Source organism: Egretta garzetta, unplaced genomic scaffold, assembly GCF_000687185.1.
Source record: "Egretta garzetta isolate BGI_Z169 unplaced genomic scaffold, ASM68718v1 scaffold369, whole genome shotgun sequence".
NCBI lineage: Eukaryota > Metazoa > Chordata > Aves > Pelecaniformes > Ardeidae > Egretta > Egretta garzetta.
Window position 1 is genome coordinate 382023 of NW_009260837.1, and position 20910 is coordinate 402932.

Here is a 20910-nt window from a genome sequence, read left to right on the forward strand (position 1 = left end):
GGGAGCTGCTGCCCGAGCTGCCGTGCCAGGCGGGAAGGGGCGAGGGGGGAAACGCTGGCTCTGCTCTGGAAGGCAGAATCCACAGAATAACAAGGGGGATTTTAGCTAGGGAAGTCGTACTGTATAATCACCTCCAAAAAGGCTATTTGAGACAGTATTTTTAAAAGACAACACAAAAAAGCACCTCCTGTCCAACAGCTTCTTATCTGCACACGATGACTTTGCCACGTCAATGCAATTAGTTACCTGCGATAGCTCTAACTTTGTTAATCAACAGAGACGTTTAGGACTCTGGCAGGTAACTCAATTTTCTGAAAATTTCCATATTTTCGATTAGTGAACAAACAGCATTACTTCATCTCTGAGTGCAAGACAGTGGTTAGAATTTCCTTCCATCAGAGAAGCGTTGTGCTTGAAGTAAGGCACAGAAGCACTTTATAAAGCTCCTTGAATAATGAAATTGCTTTTACAGCTAGCTTTCTGTATGTTTAGATGAAGCGTGAACATCGTGTCTATCCCTACTTCAATTTTTCAGTGTTTCATGGATGTGAAGCTGAAACATATAAAAGTTAATAATGGGGGTGACATTTTACTACACTTAATAATTTTACTGACTGCAAATAAACTTGTTTCCCTTTCCTCTGAGATGGAAATACAGCACAAGACAAAAATGGGAGATTAATTTATATTTTAGTATATGCAAGCTGCAACTATTGCAAATAGAGAAAAATTAAAACAGTCACCACACAATATTCTTTTTGGCGAAACTTTATCAGTGGCCAGCACCCCACAGCAACGTTGATGTTCTATCCGTAAGCAAAGTAATTCTGCAATTTGCCAGCCTTATTCTTATGTGTTGTTTATAATGTAATTGCATCAGCGAGCATTTGTTTGTACTACAGTTTCAAATCAGTCTGGGTGTTTCAGAAAGATAAAGATTTAGCTGCAGCTAATCTCACTTTAAGAACTCATGATTAGACTTCTGTGCAAAAAGAATTGCATACCATTAGGAATATTAAACAAAGCATTAAACCCTCTAGCATATATCGCAATATTATCTCTGACCTTGCAGCAACAGCTATTAATTTGAAGTTTATTATTAATACCTGGAAAGTTACATGTGTTTAAAAGTACAAAGGATCTTTTTGATGGATATATTCAGAAAAAAAGAAAAAAAGCAGCATTAGGATGTACTTCATTTCATCTTGTTTTTAGACAGACCCTAGAAAAAACTTGTGTGGGACGGAAGACCACAGTGCTGACCCAGACAGCATCTGGAAGTAACGGTAAGGCTCTTGTCCAAGTGGAACAGCCACTTCAAGCTTTACGTGATTATCACTACCAATGTGCTGGCACAAAATTAATTCCTAGTGCAGATTATCCAATTTGAAAAGATACCCCCACAATGATAACAGCTAATTTGGAATTACTGGAATTATCAGCAGAAAATCAAGTTCGAATTTACAGGGAAATTATTTAACCCAAACTAGCTCACTGTCCGTTAACACCTTTATGGCAAACTCAAAGTGAAGGGGCAGACCCATGAAAAGCACTATTTGAGTTTGTGGGGGTTTGCTGTACCTATAGTACACAAAGAAAGAAGAGGGTTCCTTAAATTCCCCTTCCCTCCCAATTTAGAATCCTTAAAAAGAAATCATCAAACACAAGTGGATTTCTTTTTGAAAACCCAAAAAGTTGATTTTCTGAAAAAGCAGCTTCTCTTGTACTGCTGCCAGCCCTGCTTAAACTATGAGGTATATATAATCTGGCAAGAATTTCTCCTTATGAGATGTTCAGCTCCAGTACTTTCAGTTACATGTGCAGTGCAGCTCCTCATTTAGAGCTTTAAAAATGGAAGAAGGTTAGACTGGACCTTGAGAGCTGGAAAATATTTTCAGTGTTGCTAGCCAAAAGTGTAAGTTACCCTAAATGAGACATATACAGATGTAATAGCATAGCTCAGTTTAAAATACTTTTAAAGGGAAAAATAAGGAGTTTGGGAGCCATATGGTGATCAGACTATGAAAATGTTTAAAGGTATACCATGCAAAAGCACTAAAAATAATACAAGCTCCTTCAGCAAGGCTCTTTCACTGGTTTTTGGGTTGGTTTTTTTTTTTTTCTTTCCAGTTTTAATGTAGTAACACTGATTGGTAAGCATCACTCAGGGTTTCACAGATGTGAGCTTTATTAGTTCATCCATTTATCTGCCTGTTCCAGAATAAAACATTAGAAGCCTTTACTTTTAAAGAAAGAAAGAAAAGCCTGTAAAATAAATTACTAACAAGAGAGTTTGAAACATCAGTAATATTTTTGCATACCTTTCTGTTAAACAAAAGCACACACAGATTCATTCTCTATTGAAAATGCAAATACAAATATCAGTTACCTACCTTATAATAAAGAGTTATTTAAAAGTTGATGTCCACACGCGTGTAGACTATGCACACTAAAGCTGTCCCTACACCCAAATTAATCCCACCTATAAAATAGTTGGGTTCATTCACTAACTAAAGAACTGAGCTATGGGGACCCAGAGTGAGAGGCAAGCAAGAGCTGTGGAATCTGCACCGGCAGAACATGTAAACAACCCTCTTAAATCACCACAATTCATTTCACCCAAGTTCAGCTATGGAAATCAGGCACCTAGTTCAAGCTAGGTGTCTAGGCTCCTCCTATAGTTAATGAAAAGAAACAGGGAGCTCCGGAGAATGAACCATCCTTTCATTAAGGCAGGCGTCTTGAATAGAGGGCACGTTTCATTCTCTGGAGCTGCTTTTTTTTTCTCTTCACTGTAGACACAGCATAGAGATTAATTTTCAAATGGCTAAATTTATGTGAAATGAATCTGTGTGATGAAGAACCAACCATCTTAACGTGAAGAAGCATCCTATTCAGAGTAACTGCATGACAGCTGTAACAAACCTGGAATATCACTTGGGAGTTGGAAGTAGTGAGAGGCCAGGAACTGAACTCCTGGTAGCATGGTTGTACATCTTGGATATCAGGAATGCTAATCAGGAACATGGCAGTGGCTGAAAAAGCCCTGGAGAGGTAGGGGTAAGTTAAAACCCTCCAAGCTACCTGATAAAAAGCCTAATTATAGGCAGGTGAATTTTGGACTATCTCTGAAAAGAGATGTTTCTACTTCTCTTTATGTAAAGTTCAGAGATGTTCTAAATTATTTTGTTCAGATAAAACCTCCTAACACAATTTCACCTCGCTTGAGTGAGACACTGCTAGAATGGCATTTGCTAATAGAGCATTTAGGAAAAAAATCCAAACCTGTGGAAGGATTAACAAAAAACTTAAATCATCTCTTCCAAAAAACTGGAGGAAAGTTCAGCACTGACTTCTGAACTGATGAAATCTGGCAAACAGAAGGCCCTCCCACAAACCATGTGTTTTCCTCTCTTTTGAGATGATTACTCCTGGGAACTCAGGCTTCATTAATATGTGATTAACACCAGCTCAGAACATTGGTGAGGTGCTTAACTCTGAGAAAAGCATGAACAAGTAGAAGAGGAAATATGGTGCAGTTTTATATAAAAATGGTCACTAGGTACAGAATAGAATTATAGAATCATTTAGGTTGGAAAAGACTTTTAAGATCATTGAGTTCAACCAGAAGATCATCGAGTCCAACTATGTATTCCAAAGAAGTTAAGAGAGAGTGCCTAATTTTCTTCACAGAGAATATTGTTGAAAGTCATCCAAAGGAGATATCCAATTCATGCACTGCCAGGGTGTGCAGCTGATGTAAAGCTTACGATTTTGCAGAAAAACAGTCTCTACTGTTTGCCCACAAATAGAGAATGAGGAATGCATCTGAGGTGAAAGAAAAGTTCAGAGAGCTTAGTATCTTCAAGTCAAGGAACCAGACAATCTCCATCCCAGAAAAAAAATATTGTATAGCACCTCCAATCTCAAGTTCAGCAGCAAGAATCCTGATATAACTATGTAAGCGAAGTCAGGCTTTGACTGGTGAACAGGGAACAGATAAACTGAGTAAGTAGAGACTCTTTGATCTGGACTCAGCTAAGAATATCTAAGACTTTAGAGCAAGATCTGAAGGAAAAGCTATTAAAAATACACGGAAATAAAGAGAAAATGACATTTTAAATAGTTCAGTAAACACAGTTCATGGCATATCCTTTCTTCAGTAAAACAACTTCAGGAAGCATAGATGCAGTACATCTAATATACCTAGCATAAACTTGTCTTTATATATTCCACCTATGCTACATTCTGGTAAGACCTTATCTGAATCATTATCCATGTTTTCTTCTCACCCCTACCCAAGAAAAAAAAATTAGTCTGGGCAAGGCAAAGACACAAACAATAGGTTTGTTACGTATTGTGATGATGGTGTCATAAGAATAATTGACTATCCATCTGCCACAAAGGATGTTTGGCATTAACATAAATAATGTTAAAATGGACTGAAGGTGGGGTATGGAAGAGGAAGAAGACACTATACGTTATTCTTCAAAGTCTTCCTGGAGAAGAAGTAACATGCGAAACAGAACTCACCATAAGCTCTTCTCCAACAAAATTAAAACATCAAAAAAGGCTGGGGATTTCGAGAGACCACAAATAGTCCTTTCCCCTACAGACAACCTACAATCTTTGAAATGTTGGATGCAGGGCAACTTTTAGAAGTCATTTATGCCAATCTCCTGCTCAGAGTAGGACTACTGTCAATGCCAGATCAGGTCAACCATTGCACTGTGTAATAGGTTGGAGATTCCACATCTCTGGCCAGTCTGCTCCAGTGCCGTACTTCCCACTGAATTAAATACTTTTCTTAATTCTCAGTCTAAAACTCCCAGGGCTGCAAGTTGTGGCCATTACCCTGTATTTTAGCATCTTTCACTGCTGAGAGAGTTTGACTCAATTGTCCTTGTGATCTCCCCACTCTGAAGTAGTTGTAGGCTGCAATTAGCTCCCCCCCTTTGGTTCCTCCTAGTAACAGGTCTATCACAGGTTCCATTATAAGGCTATTTTTGTCTTGGTAATTACAGTAAACAGTCTTGACAAACTGAAGACTGAGTTCTCTCACATTTTTTTTTTTTTTTTTTATATTTTCCATGACTGCGTTCTGCCTACTAAAAGAAAGTTCTAATAAAAAACCTTGTTTGTTACCTCCTTAGCACAACAGTTGTACTAAGCTGGATGCACCTTTTTGGTGCACGTGTTGGCAGGGATAGAGTTAATTTTCTTCACAGTAGCTGGTATGGGGCTACGTTTTGGATTTGTGCTGGAAACAAGTGTTGATAACACAGGGATGTTTTGTTAGTGCTGAGCAGGGCTTACACAGAGTCAAGGCCTTTTCTTCTCCTCACCCCACCCCACCAGTGAGGAGGCTGGGGTGGCACAAGAAGCTGGGAGGTGACATTGCTGGGACAGCTCCCCCCAACTGACCGAAGGGATACCCCGTACTGTATGATGTCGTGCTTAGCAATAAAAGCTGAGGGGAAGAAGGGGAAGAGGGTGGGCATTTGGACTTATGGCGTGTTGTCTTCCCAAGTCACCATGATGGAGCCCTGCTTTCCTGGGAATGGCTAAACACTTGCCCACCAATATGAAATAGTGAATGAATTCCTCATTTTGCTTTGCTTGCCTGCAGCTTTTGCTTTACCTATTAAACTGCCTTCATCTCAACCCATGAGTTTTCTCACTTTTATCCTTCTGATTCTCTCCCACATCCTGCTGGGGAAAGTGAGCGAGCAGCTGGGTGGGCCTGGGCTGCCTATCAAGGTTAAACTACAACAGATACTCAGGTGTCTGGAAAAGTTTAGTATCCCACTGGAGTGAATGGGCAAGAGCGGAATCTGAGGAACAGCCCAAGGATAACCTTAGGTAACTCTATTTGTCCCTTTAAAAGGTCTTAAAATCTCAAAAGCCAATATACAGTGTGTATCTCTGATAAGTTTTTAGAAAATGTCTCAGTTTTGTTTTCAAAATTGCTATTTATCCAGTTCACTTTGAGGTACTATTAACTTACAGTATTTAACTCACAAAAGTCTTAGTAGCAAATCACATTTGAAACATGAAACTATGTAAATTAAGATGTTGAGATGTTTCTAACAAATTCAAGAAAAAACAACAAGGGTGTTTTCATTAACACTAAAAATAAGCTGCTCAATTACAACTCATCTCGCACTACATGTTCAAATTCTTTCACACCTTCCAGAATTAATACTCTTTCTGATACTAAATCCTAAAGCAAGTTTCTTTTCTTCCTCAAAAAATTTCTTTGATAAAAAAAGAGGAAAGCTTAAAGCTGTAATTTAAATATTCTGGGAAAAAAATGTTTAATATGTTAGAACACAGTAAAAACTTTCCATATGGTCAAACTTTTAATTATACCCATGGGCACCTACAGACAGTCAATACCAAAACTTGTTTCTTGTTTACTGATGCCAGAAATCCATCAAGAATAAAAGCGATAGTAAGACATCTACTGTGGGGCAAGCTACCCCTGTACATCTAACAGAAGCATTGCTCTCCCTCTGTCATCTTAGGTACAGAATCATGTCCTTCTCAAAGTAACTTTGCAGATATGTCTTCAGGATTGCTATCCATTAAAACAAACATCCAGTACAACATAAAACAAAGCTCTGACTGGTTTGCAGGAGAAAAAGAATATAGTTAAATTTTATACAAGATGACTCCCACTCTACAGCAAATAAAAATAACAAAATCAGTAAAGCATTTTAATATTCTTGTAATACAACCTAGGTTTAGTTCTTTCATTTTTCCAGATATCCCCGTGAAGATATTAACTTTCTAGTATTCATAATCCAAAGTACAACAACAGACATCTTAAATTTGCCCAGATTTCAATTCAAGTATTTTAAAATATGTTTTTATGCTTTCTTTTCAGTGTATTGAAAGGTCACATTTTTTTACATGAATGTTAACAGGCACAGTTCACAACAAAGGTCAAGATTTCTTTGGGGATTCATTCTCCCTCTCTCATTTTAAAACAAGTTCCTGATTTGAATTCAAGATAAAAGATGAATATATTATTGATCTAAATGCTCAGGTGGGCCCACATATATAGTGCTCAAACACCATGAATGAACAAATTCTTGTTATTCATTTCATGTGCTTTACTAATAATGACCGCGAACGGAAGTCGAAGTCAGAAGCGTGTTACTAAGTGTTATGAATAAACATGCATAATGTCCGTCTGTCCACATTTCAAGTTAATGTCACCCATTCGTATGCATAATCTGAACACTCCCTGCCCTGTTCACAAACATAAAACCCCAAAACAAAACATGGGGTTACTTACCAATGGTTCCCTGTTTTTGACAAGCCTGATTATTTTAACGGAATCTTCTTCCTCATCAATGTCGTCAGGCATGGGGGGCAAGACAGGATCGTAGTTCTTCTGAGCAACAGTATCATGTACAGAGAGCAAAGCCTGGAAACATTAATAGTCACTATATTATTTGGCATCTGAAAAGTTTATGAACGACAAAGCAGAGGATATTATTTATACCCTAACTCTACTAGTGTGATGCATGTAGATTGAATAGAATTCTTGTATACAATTTTAACACATGTCAAACAGATGAAAGAACTCGATAGATTATGTTTTCATATACACAATGTATACATCTAGTAAATTGTGGATACAGAACAGTGTCTTCATACACATGAAAATATCAAGTGCTTTGCACATTAGCTTGAAATTACATGGATTAAGATCAGGAGAAAACCCAAGTCTCCTGAAGTAAGAACATCATTCTACCTGTCCTAGATAAAAAGTTTCTTTGATACAGTAAGCAGCCCTATGAAACGAATAAGCAAAATAAGCATCTTCTGGCACTTCTGTTCAAGCATGAGATGCGTGACATTAAGCTGTTGCCCAACCATTCCCTTCAGAGGAGCTTGCCTGGTTACTGGATGCCTATCACATCAGCTCCCTTTCATACGAGCTCCAAATTATCTTAGGAATTTTTAAAGTATTGCAGAATTCATGATTGAGATTGAGGAACATATTACTGAAACAACTTGGTTCAGGCTGGTGCTCATCAACTACCTGTCACAAGTCTTGCCTCCTTTCTTTCTCTGTTGCTTCTACAGTTCATGCATACCTTGAACAATAGATTTTTTCAAAGAAAAGCCTAACAAAGCCTGAAAAAAGGTTCAATCTTAAAAGTAAAATAATTTAGGAACCTGAAGACATTAAAAAATGTTGAAAGTCAGTGGAAGTTAGAAAGCTCATTCACCTAAGACTCTAAAAAAATCTGCTGAGATTATAACCCAATATATAACCTAAAATTTGCAGCTTTTTCTAGATACAGAACTCTTAAAGTTCTTTTCTATTTTGAAAAGTCTTCATTATTTATAATACTTTGTAAACTGGTGAAAAATGGTTAAGCAATGCTTTTACTTTGTAGTGAAAACTATGCATTATAGCAGGAATAACAGCAACAGGCATACATATAATTCTATCTACTGCTTTCAGTTGCTTCTGTTTTCAAGTAGTTGCTCCTAAATACTGGAATATTTTACATTTTGACCTGATACTTTTTCCCAAAGAATCAATATTACAAAAGTTCTAGTCTGAATAGCAAAAGTAATTTGCAAATCGACAACCTTCCCCACAATAAAAATAAAGCATTTTGGAAAATGTTGACAAGTTTAGGATAAAGCAGAACACATGAATGTTGTTGACATGGATGATATCAGAAGGTACCGTATCAAGGACTGTCATAATGAATCTATTATAACAATTACAATAATGATTAAGATGACACTCTTTAATAAAGAACAGGAAATGGCTACATATCTCTGATGCCTGTTTACTTGCTACTTAATACAAGGCAGATAATATTAGACTGAGTACACAAATGACCAGAAACTCTATGTTCTCAAGGATTATGCCAATGTTTTAAAAAAGCATGACACTTCCATTACGCTATTCCAGGATTTTTTTCCTGAATGGAGGAGACTAACAACAGAAAACAATTTCCAGGCAATGCTACAAGCTGTCATGTCAAAAGCAGAAGGAAAACAGCGTATGGTAGTCTTGAAATTCTGGTTTAAATCTGAAGTTAGGTCTTCAACAAAATAAACACAGTTGAAGATCATGCCTGCTTTATGAGAATTTGCTGTTGTTTTACTGATTTCTATGCATATTGTACAAATTGATAAAAACATTTCAATACACTCTAACTAATTATTTCTGGTTTTCTTCCCAAGACACAGTTATGAATTTGTACTATTTACCATCAGAAATTACCAGCTCCCCCCGACCAAAGAATAGTTTTACTTGAGATCTGAGCTAAAAAACCTCAGGCTAGCAATTATGGCTCCTCCTGGAAATGTGTATTATGAAGCATTACATATGTAAAAGCCATGCAGGCACATGCAGTGCTCTAAAGATGTATGTGAAATACCAAAGATGTACTAAAACAAAAGTAGTGTTTGCTTTTACTTCAGGCTACTTACAGTTAAGACTTCTAAAACTAGTCTTCTGCAGTTGTGTTTTTCCACATAAAGCTAGGGCACATTCATGGACTGGTTCAGTTTAATGAGGTTCTATATTGCAGTTTAAAAACAATCAGGCAGACAGAGAAAACAGATGAAAATAATCTAAAGCACCACTTCCAAAGCAAAAGGTAGCAACTTAGAACATGTTGAAAAGAACCTACCCTTGACAATGAAACTTGCAAAACAGATTCTGTCCACTACTACACTGAACTATGCCACCAGTGTTAAGAAGATACTTCCCTGATCTGACTGCCAGGTCAGGCTCCTGGACACTGCATGCAAAAGAATGATGAAACCCAAGTATTATAAAGCCAATGCCAATTTATGATTATTAAAGATGCTTTTCTTCACTCAAAACAATTGGAACTTATCAACCCCTTCCCTCCTCCTCCCAAAAACCATATTAAACCACAATGTATTACACTTTTCAATATAAGATCTTTTACCCAAACTCTGCTATTATTTTATCTTGGTGCAAAGACGCATATTTTAGGTAAGAGTATGAATGCCAGAAATGATGTGTCTTTTCTCAGTCAAGTTTCCAGAAGAGCTTCTGTCATTACAAACTTGTTTATGCCATACACTGACCATACAAAGATTTCTTTCCTGCTTGTCTTCCATCACAGCTTCTTCTAACACACCACTCTCTCTCCACTGCAGTAGCTCTTGAAGCAGTGAGCAGCATAGACATTGGGCAATAATTAATCTGCAAGCAAAACTTATAAAGCTATTTTGATTTCACTTTTCTGGTGAGGCCGCACCTTGAATACTGTGTTCAGTTTTGGGCCCCTCACTACAGGAAAGATGTTGCATTGCTGGAACATGTCCAGAGGAGAGCAACAAAGCTCTGGTGAGGGGTCTGGAGCACAAATCTTACGAGCAACTGAGGGAACTGGGGTTGTTTAGTCTGGAGAAGAGGAGGCTGAGGGGACACCTTATCACCCTCTACAACTGCCTGAGAGGAGGCTGTAGCGAGGTGGGGGTCGGCCTCTTCTCTCTGGTAACAGATGATAGGACAAGGGGGAATGGTTTGAAGTTGCGCCAGGGCAGGTTTAGGCTAGACATCAGGAAAAACTTCTTCACAGAAAGGGTTGTCAGGCTCTGGAATGGGCTGCCCAGGGAGGTGGTCGAGTCCCCATCCCTGGAAGTATTTAAAATAAGGATAGATGAGGTGCTTAGGGACATGGTTTAGTGGTGGGATGGCAGGGTTAGGCTAAAGGTTGGACTCGATGATCTTAAAGGTCTTTTCCAACCAAAGTGATTCTATGATTCTATATTCACAGAGTAAAGGGACATTTCTTCAGCAGCTTCTTTGTACTGTGCCTTTAATATAGTGTAGGCTTAGTCCAAGAATCTATCAGACTAGACTTTTATAGAAAAGGTTGGGACTTTTTTTAAAAATAAACAAATTGCAAGTGCCAAGAAACAAAACTTGCATGCTATCATGAACAACATTTGAACAGAATAATTGTGCAGTAAACGCACAAGGCAATATAAAGGTGGTAGTGTTTTCTTTTTGTACGTAAGAAGCGATCGATTTATTCACTGCAGTTTTATACTCCGGGATACAAAGTCTTGCCTACCACTAGAAACTGCAAGGAGTGCAGATGACATTTTAATTGTTTTTATGTTTTGTTTTTGTTTTCAAATACACAACTCTTCTATGCACCTATGGTCCAAGATTAGGGTCATGTATATTTAAGCACCTCTGGAGAAAAAGATTGTATTTCAGCTTGACGTTCTATGCTGATGATTCACTAATGTAAACACGGTCCATATTTAGAACTTGAAAGTAGGTATGATTGAAACTACTTCACTACCTAAATATAAATATTGATGTTCAGCTAAATTCTTAGACATGATCTAGCTGGAAATGAATACTTTCATCAGACCTCTGAAATGTCTAATAACTAGTGCTGTATTTTTCATATTAAAGCGATCACTGATCATTTCACAGTTTATAAATTGAAATTTTACACTATCAACTTACACAAAGAAAATCTGACATTGGAAACATTCAAAGTTCTTTTTCTTAAACTGTTCTGAAACTTTAAATATTTATTTAAATTGAGAATGTTATTAAAGAAAACAGTTCTATATTTTGAAAAATGCATATCATTTAACTACACTGACTACATCTTTGCTCCTTTAAAACAATGACAAATTTTATATTATCTTTTGCTTCTGTTTATATTTTTAGACCTGTAAGCGTAAAAACACTCCAAGTAGGCTCTGACTCATGAACACAGCTCCTTATGTTTTTAAATGCTCATTATTTAAAAAAAAAATAAAAAAAAGAAAAATCTCAATTTAAGCTTTACTTTTCAGAATACTTTGCATTTACTAGTCTAGAAAAACATTTTAGAAAACAGTAAGTTAAATAAAGAAGCAAAACAGAATGGTCAAATGCAAGCTTTTTCTATATGGTACTTGAAAAAACCAAGATTAGAAAATGAAATAATTAATAGTCCAGATTATTTACATAGGATTTGTAGGGACACAGACCGACCTTTATGAAAGCCGACAGCGGTGGCAGCCTGCGGCACTGCCAGCCCAGCTGCTGGTTACCTTGCCTATGGAGCAGATCGCTGCCCTGGCAGCAGAGTCAGCAAAATGGAACAAAATGGGCCATGACTTTGCTCTCCCAGTCCACAGCTTGGATCATTAGCACCAGCCACTTTCTCTGGCAGTTCAAGTTCAACTCTATGAGGTGAGACAGAGACATTTTCCCACCTCTTTGCTCTGCTATGGTGACAGTAGCTTCCACTGAGTCTGGCACATAGAAGTTACATCAGAGGAGAAAAGTAACTTCATCAGCAACCACAGCAACATGCCCCTGAACTTGCCTGGCAGAGCTGGTCCTCCAGAGACCTCCAGCCGTATTGCCTTTTTATTTTGTGATAGGGTTACAGAAGAAATACAAAAAGGTAAGCGAAAATGTTGGTGGAGAAAATTATTTGACTGGCAAGAATGACTTATGTAACTTGCATAAAGTTAAAATCAAGTGAGTGAAGTCATCCAGCAAGAGATACCGAAAAAGAAAAGCTGAAAGAGCTGGGAGGAGACTGAACCCACGGAAGGAAGGGCCATCAGAGCATCAAAATGGAAGGAGAAGCGTATGAGATGTAACGGCCAAACATGTGCAAGAACTTAGAAAGCAGGAGAATAAAACCAGCAGAAAGCTGTAGCATAATGGTGATGGCGTACAGGGTCAAGGCACAGAAAAGCAATGTGACTTGAGAACAGTTTGGAGAAGAAAGGAATAAAAATATAAGGTATTCAGAATCGAGCTATACACTTTAGAACAACCGGTAAGCAGCACAAAATTAAGAGGGGAAAAGGGAGACAAGAATTTAGATAAGGTTGGGAGAGAGAAACAACCTTTTTTCTTCTACAGGAGAATTAGTCTTTAAACCTACTATCTTGAGTACATAAGCCAGATGTGCTGATGAATTCCACCCCACTAATTCCACTCTCCAGCAAGTGGGTGGTAAAACAGCCATCAGAAAAGGGCAGCGCACGGCAGTCTCTTATCCACCAACACTGCCTGCTAAGTGTGCAGGTGGATAAGGTGGATAAGAGTACAAGCAACCCAAATCCTGATAAGGGTTAACAAGACAACAAGAGGAGAGGTGAGAACAGGCATCTGAACCAACAGATATGAACAACCACGTTACCTGAACTCTCCAGCTTGGCTAAAGCACGAAGCATCACTTCAAGCAGAAGCAAGCAATAAAACTGCAGGCAAGAGAAACTCAGTAGTGCTGCTGAAGCGACCAGAGGATGCCTGGGATAACGGTGAACTGATTTTTTTTTCTGTTTGTTTTGGCAGTCAAATCAGTGAGTACACAAGCTACAGTAACCACTTACCAAGCAGAAAAGTAATACTATTTCTTCTGAAGGTGCAAAAATCTAATCATTTTCCTACAGAAATCTGAGATTTTCTGTTCCGAACAAAATTCTCAAGTTAAGTACAATACATAATGTTAAAGAAATCAGTTAACTTCCAAAGAAATGAACACATTTGCTACTGAAAATGATTTACACTATTCATTCAACATAAGCAAAAACCTTTGACCAGTGATGGTAAGAAAAATGAAATCAATGAGTGCACTAATTCATGGGAAAAAAAAAAAATCAGGATTCATTTAGTTCTTTCCATCCTTCAAATATTATAGTTTTCCTATATATTCTCTATAAATTCCCTAGAAATTATATATTGTGTGAGAAGACAGCAGTTACATATGTACAAAAGAGACAAAAACATTCCATGCTTGCAACCGTCCCATCTGTAGTTAAACCAGAGTTGCCCTCTAGTTCAAGCTGGTCCAGCTGGCAATTAAATCCCTTTCTCTTTCAATTTGACTTCGATGCAGTTGAGCACACTAGTGATTCAAAATATTGAAAACACATACTGTACATGTGTGGGTTTGTGTTCTTAATTCCTACCATATATTAATGTTCTTAGCATAGCAACATCTCAGTTGGATCAATATTCAGTATATATTACTTTTTCCTCTTTACTATGGTGGACTTTATTCATGACTATATGAACTTCCTTTCACAAAAGGGCAATTTCCTTGCCTGAAAATGCAGTTTCTTGATTTCAGATGCACCAGTCCGAACTGATGGGTTTACCTGCAGCTGGTAGCCAGACGGCAACAGCCAACAGAAAAGTGAACTTTCTGCATCTTCAGACTCCTGCTTCCTCCGGCTCATTGTTCGCAGCCCCTGGAGACGCTTCCAAAGTCGAACAGTTCTCGGTGTTCACAGAAACACACAGCCCGTCCGTGTCGTCTGGTAAAGGTGTTAATATTCTTCCAGATGACGGCCCTATGTTTTTCCTCAGTTGTGGATAATGGCAGAATAAGCTCTGATTTTAAATCAATAGTGAAGAATCTGAACAAAGTCTCTGCTACATTTACAGTGTGATTCATGTAGCTAAAGTGTTCTTCAAGCTTTAAGCCCTATTTAAGTAACTTTCAAGAGCATGAATAGATAGTTTTCGGAGTGGAAAATGCCAAGACAGGAGCACTTGTTCCAATATTTTGGCATCCCTATTCAATTCCTTTTTTGAAAAAGTGGCAGCATCCTGACAATATTGTGTCTACAGCGGTAGCATGCATCTTTTCTTGTTTGAAAACCACCTGAAGGCACATACACACCACTCCAAGAAACCAAGTGAAAATGTAAACTAAATTAAAAGCTGAGGTTGCTGTTGCCCTTTCTGAAAAAGTGTCTTTTAGAAATGACCCAGCCTTTATTTGACAACAGCATGATGTCTAAGGTCTTAAAAAGAAAAACATCTACTGATCCATGAGGTTAAAAGAATCTGGAAATACCTAATTCCTCCAGAAAATAATAACATATATTCGTTTATGATAAGCAGGTCTTAAATTCAGCTACAGAGTACTTATACTACATGGACACCTACCTGAAATATTGAACCAGTTTAGTTTTTAAGGTAATTACTTTTGCCTGCTTTGGACTTTTCCCATTTTGAACACCAGAAGCAGTATTCTTATGTATCAATTGCACTAAATTCAGGTAGCATTCTGAAGAACTGAAAAGCTGCAGTGAGTATTATCTTCACCATTATATATAAGTAAATCTTCTGTAAGTACTTAATAAAATTGTAACTAAAGAATTATAAAATACGAAAAATATGCGGTGCAATGGAATAAATCCTGCCTCTTAAATGGTAATATTCTTTTAAGAAGGCCAGCAAAATAGCAGGTTTAAAAAAAAAAAAAGCTTACAATTTTCCAAAATATCTGTGATAAAGATACTTATACATAAACATGGGAAGAGAGTCTTGCCACTGACTAGAAACCCAGGAATAAGCAGAAAGGGGAAAAAATTATTACAAGACCATACTAGGCCACTACTGAAGATTCATCAGTGAACTAGGAAAGAGGATGCTGTTGAGTAAGTGAATCAGAGCTTAAGTAGAACATGGTCCGGCAAATGCAAGGGAAAAGCACCACTGAAGGAAAAAGCAGCATAGATACCAACTAAAAAAGGGACTATTTGCTTTGTATTGTGCAGTTTCTCCATTTTCACTAGCTGAACAGAATTGCTACTTGAATGGGATGTGATTTTATCCATCGTGATTTTTTCCTCCTCCTGAGTTGCCAGCTTTAGTAACATTGCCAACTTTTATGCGCTGTATGTGAATGCTATAGTTATATGTATGCAATTCAACATCCTCACACGGGTTACAGTTGGTTCCTTCATGTGGGAAAGTCTGTATATATAGCGAAAGAATTCCTTTGATTTACTTTTCAAATCTTTTATTTTCTGCTGCCAACCTGCCTGGTTTCACTTTTGTTTATTATATCTGTCACTTTGTTTATTGTATGTTGGCTGCTAGCAAGCATTCTCATATCCATACGTCTAAAGACTGACAGACAAGCTGTGCGTTGGACATCAGCTGAGGTATCACGAGATGGACCTGAGAGCATTTCCAGGGTAACATGATGGTTGTTACTTAAATATATTCATGTAGTATTCTTTCATCTCCTTTATATAATTTTATATCTATGCTTGTATGTTGTATATTGTTATATGTATGCTCTGTCAGCTCCTACCACATTAAGAGTGTGCCACAACTGCTTTCTGATTTTGTCTGCCTGACAGACGTGAAAAATCAAGGCTTTTAGTGCTGTTTTTAAAAGGACTATTTTGCTATTGCGTTTTTGTTTTACTTATTCCATTCCAGTAACATGGGTATTCCAAAAATAAAGACAGCAACATATCGTCCCAGTGCTCCCCACCCAAAAAAAGTTTTCTATAAAAAAACTCCATTGAATTATGGGGGCAAGTGGAAATGGAAATAGGAAGTCAAGGTCTGAAGCTGAAAAGAGTTAAGAATAAAACCTGTTTTTCCTCTAACAAGGTTGCCAAAATGCATGAGGGAGGGCTTCGCAAAGTGGCAAATAGTTTAAAGGCGGGAAACACTGGGCAGAAGGACCTCATCCATGTGCCAACAAAGTCTCCTGAGCACTGTTTCCTCTCCCCCAGCTTCATGGCTGGTATGCTCAGAACATCTATGGGTTATTCATCAACCAACATTACCAAATCACCAGTGCTGTGGTTCTTGCTTCTTGTGGTAATTGCGAATTTTACTTAGGTGGAAAATAAATATTTCTCTCTCACTGCTGATACTTCACAGCATAACATCCAAAATCAAGCAGGCTCTCGCAGATCTGCAAACGAATGGCATCTGATTTTACAAATAAGGATTAGGTAGGTAACTTTTCAGTTGACAGATGAAGTACAATGCACTCCAGCTCACCATGCTAATGAAGTTAAACTAGTTTGTACAGCAAAATATCTAAAGAGCACAACTCCTGTAACTGGTCTTACCAGCAAACCTCAGACTACTGAGGAGTAAGTAGTTATAAACCATGGGACAATACGCTTCTTGAAGAGATACTGTAGTCTGTGTTACCATGTGTGAGCAAGAGTATTTCATAAAGAGGAGGAGAAGAGTCTCCCAGGACATGAGCAAAAACATGGGTGCATTTGGGAAGACAGGTCTTTAAAGGGACAGGGCCAAAAGGTCCTCCAAGAGCTTGAGATACAATAACAGCCCAAATGTAGTTCAGATGTTAACTGACCTGAAATTTATATTGGGTTTTCCAGATGCAAAACCTGAACAATTGTAGGTAAATCCCAACTATTTCCAGTGGAAAATGCCTACTTTGCAGAAACCGCACATTTCAATGAAAAGGCCCTGATGGAAAATCCTCAGTTAGTCTAATTACAAAGGAAATCTTGGAAAGAGGGCAAAGTTTAGATTAAGATTTTTTTAATTACACATTACAAGAAATGCTTCATGAACTTTCCAAAGCAAAAACAGATTTTGTTTTATATTATCATAGCCCATGATTTTCTTGGAGTGCTTTGTATGTTAAAGTTCTTGTAGAAAAATGCCTGCTGTTTCCTGCACAGTAAATTATATTGTCAGTTTTTGCCAGTGACTGTAAGACAGCTTTATAAGGCTTTGCTGATAAAGGCTTAAAATGTTTGGTTTTTTAACATAGCAGCACTTTGATCAGAACAGTCTATTAGGCCACTATGCAAGTCTAGTAGATGGCATGGATGATGGTATCAGCAGTTGTTTATCAAATAAAAGCTAGAATTTGCAACTTCCCAGTAAATACAAGAAAACCAGAACAGGATAGGGCAATGAAAAAGGTATGCTTCAAGCTACAAGAAGCACTGTTTCTATTTTTTAAAGAAACCTAAACAAATATAGGAAACATTTATATGAAGAACAAAGTGCTCTGGTTTAATTATCTGCAGTTTTAGTTTTGTTTAACTCATGGTTCTGTTCTGAAGGAAAGCCAAGGAGGTAGTTATTAGATGAAAATGTTTACAAACACAAATTGTTTATGCTTTGTGAAACTGAAAGTCAAGTACACCTCAAATGAGCTGCAAATAAAACAGTAAGTGTAAATCCTATTTACAATTTTCTGGTGTATGCATCTTTGCCATTTGAAAGCAATTTTAAAAAAACCCTGAAAACAACTTAAAAAAATCTGTATGTTCTCTAAACAGCACACTGAAGTTGTCCATGGATAAGTTAATCTGAAAACATTCCCAGTCATACGGAAGCGGTTTTCCCCTCACTCTGCAGATTATCTTAAAATTACTTCCAAAATTCTATTCATTCTACAGTAATGAAAGAGAAGCAAAGACAAATACTTCAAGGCTGTCCACCACTTGTTCCCTCTAAGGTTACAGGCACAGCACCCAAAGTGATCCAAATACTTTACATGCTTGTGTATCATGATGAACTGAAGTCATTCCTGGTCCTGCCTTGTGCCCTTCTTTAGGTACCTGCTTTACGTTTCACACCAGCAGCTGGCAAACCTTCCAGCAGACCTCAACAGAAGATAAACTCCGCTGAAACAGGCAGAACCACCGCTGGCATTCTTCGAAGGTTAAAAAAAAAAGCTTAATTTCCTCCAGGTCATAAGAAGTACAAACATCCTGCAGAATAGTTTTAGCACAGTGGCATAAGCTTTTAAAATAATTATTGTTCTGCCCATTACACTGACAACCACAAAGGACATAAGTTATATGAATTTAATTCACACTAAATTTACGCTAATAGGGATTAACTTCAAATGGTAAATTACTGATTCCAATATGTAATCACCAGGAATGTAACTGCTGTTATAAACACAAAGTTAAGAGCAAGTGAGATCTGAATAATATATCCTGAGCCTGTCTCAAAGATAGTATAGTTGGCATAAAATTATTCAATGGACTACAAGATGGCCCATTCTTTTACAGACTTTTTTGTTAACAGCCACACCTACAAAATAAGTGACTAAAGTGTTAATTCCTATAGCTAATTGGTTTAGTTTTTCAGATTTCAAATAATTTTAAAAATAAATAACGATTATGCTCTTGTGCTATGGCACTGCCCCAGAAAGAACACAGCTTTTCCCAGCTTGTTAGAAAAGGAACTGAGAGCTACTATTCAAGAAAGCTTTAACTAGAAGTGTAAGAAAATTTGAAAGCTTTAAAGTCTTCCCTTCTTAGTTTGATCATCTGTCCTATCTACATCTCCTTTCTTACAGAGTCTGTCGCTGGGGTTCTGCCCCACGACTGACAGAGTAACTCAGTGTCCACCTCCATTCCCATGTGTCCCTACTGACAGATGAGACCATTTTTCTAACTTGATTGTGAGAAGTCCATTAAAAATGCAGAATTAAATTCCCTTTTAGGTACACTTTGTGTTAAGATCTTGAATCTTAGTCTTCCAATTATATATTCCAATTTATACAGTTGCATAACAATTAAAAATATTTTGTCTCTAGATGTAGCTAATTAAAAAAAAATGGAGTGCTCTCAGACAACAGCAATACTGTCAGGTTCATAAAAACCTCCAAATTACTCTATAAAGATATCTCCCTCAATTGCACTGGTGCCTACCTGATGCAACATCATTTAAAAAATTTTTGTCATTATTTGCAAAATTCTGTACAAATCCCCTCTCCACATACATTCGGTTTGCTGTCACGTATGTTCCTTAAATTTCTCCAAATTATAAAACATTAAAGCTGAGAATATTTACTTCTTTATCCTGTTATTCCTATTTTTCACAAAAGCACAAATAGAAGTGCCTTTCCTTAAATCAGAAACATCCCTTCCTCAGGTATATCCTCACTATATTCTCTAGTTTTCATGTTATAGAAAATATTAAGGAAAAAAAGAGCCTCCCAGAGGAGGAATGTTCAGTGTTACATCAGGCTTCATATGTTGTGTATTTACAGCGCACATTAACTTCAATGTTGTCATTAGACAAGGAAGCTAAGGGACATTTCTTCCTTTCTTTTACACATGGAAAACAGGATGGAAATTCCTCATTGTGTCTCACTCAAACATGTATAAAATCATACAGCCTCCAATTAAATGCCCTATCCTTGAACAAAATTCGAATGTAAACTCCAAATCTTGGAAACACAAACCATCTTTCAAATTCTCCCCTCATAAAATAAGCAAAGTGAGCTTGAAATAGGGGTTTTAAAAAAAAAAAAAATGTAATTCATGGTTACGCCTCAGGAATTACAAAAGTCCCTCCAGGATCTGTGGAAAAATCCAGGAGTGGGTGCAGTATCCACTCCACACGGGCCAGGAATTACCACCTTCAAATGCAGCCCATTAGCCTGAATTATACAGAATAAAACCGTCCATACTGCAACAGCCTTCCCTCCGCTCCTCATTCATGTGAGGTTGTAACAGACATGCCACACTACCGAATGCTTACAGTGGAAACGGTGGCAGCACTACACAGACTAATAAGCAATTAATTTAAAGCACCAGCTTCTACGTTGACCAAATGGAAAGGATTACAAAAAAAGTCTAAATGTCCGTCAGGAGGAAGGCCAGCAGGCAGGGCTGTGCTCAGCAAGTTTTGTACAGGTGCGTCAAGGTCTTGCCTGCCTTGTGAGACCTGAGCAGGGGAGGGGAAACCCTGGGGATGCTGCCAGCACGCGGGCCTCCCCCGGCAACCCAGAAGCCATCAGTGAGCACTGCTGCTACAGTACCCAGGAAACACGGACAGCCATGGAAGACTGAAATTTCACTTTCAGAAATCTAAAATATATTTACAGAAAGGTACGGCAGGCAGGTCCAAGCCCGATCTGCCGGCGTTTCAAATCACCCAAGCATGTCCCCACTTACATCCAAACATTGACTACAGCCCCTCAGCACTGCCTGCAGGCTGGCCCAACCTGACCCTGAAGGGGTCATATCTTTGTATTTTGTATCTTTAAGGTATCTTTAAGGCACATATGTGTTGTGGTTTAACCCCAGTCAGCAGCTCAGCCCCACCCAGCTGCTCGCTCACTCCCCCCACAATGCGATGGGGAGAGAATC

The 20910-nt window shown here is 37.9% G+C and overlaps 1 protein-coding gene across 2 annotated transcripts in view; it reads right to left on the reverse strand.

The window, feature by feature from the left end:
• MPP7 (membrane palmitoylated protein 7) overlaps positions 1 to 20910 on the reverse strand; it is a 149699-nt gene that overhangs the window by 40516 nt on the left and 88273 nt on the right. For both annotated transcript variants that reach the window (XM_035902423.1, XM_009647003.2), the window contains exon 6: positions 7304 to 7435. In XM_035902423.1, the coding sequence (XP_035758316.1) occupies positions 7304 to 7435 (132 nt within the window). The remainder of the gene's footprint in view (positions 1 to 7303; positions 7436 to 20910) is intronic.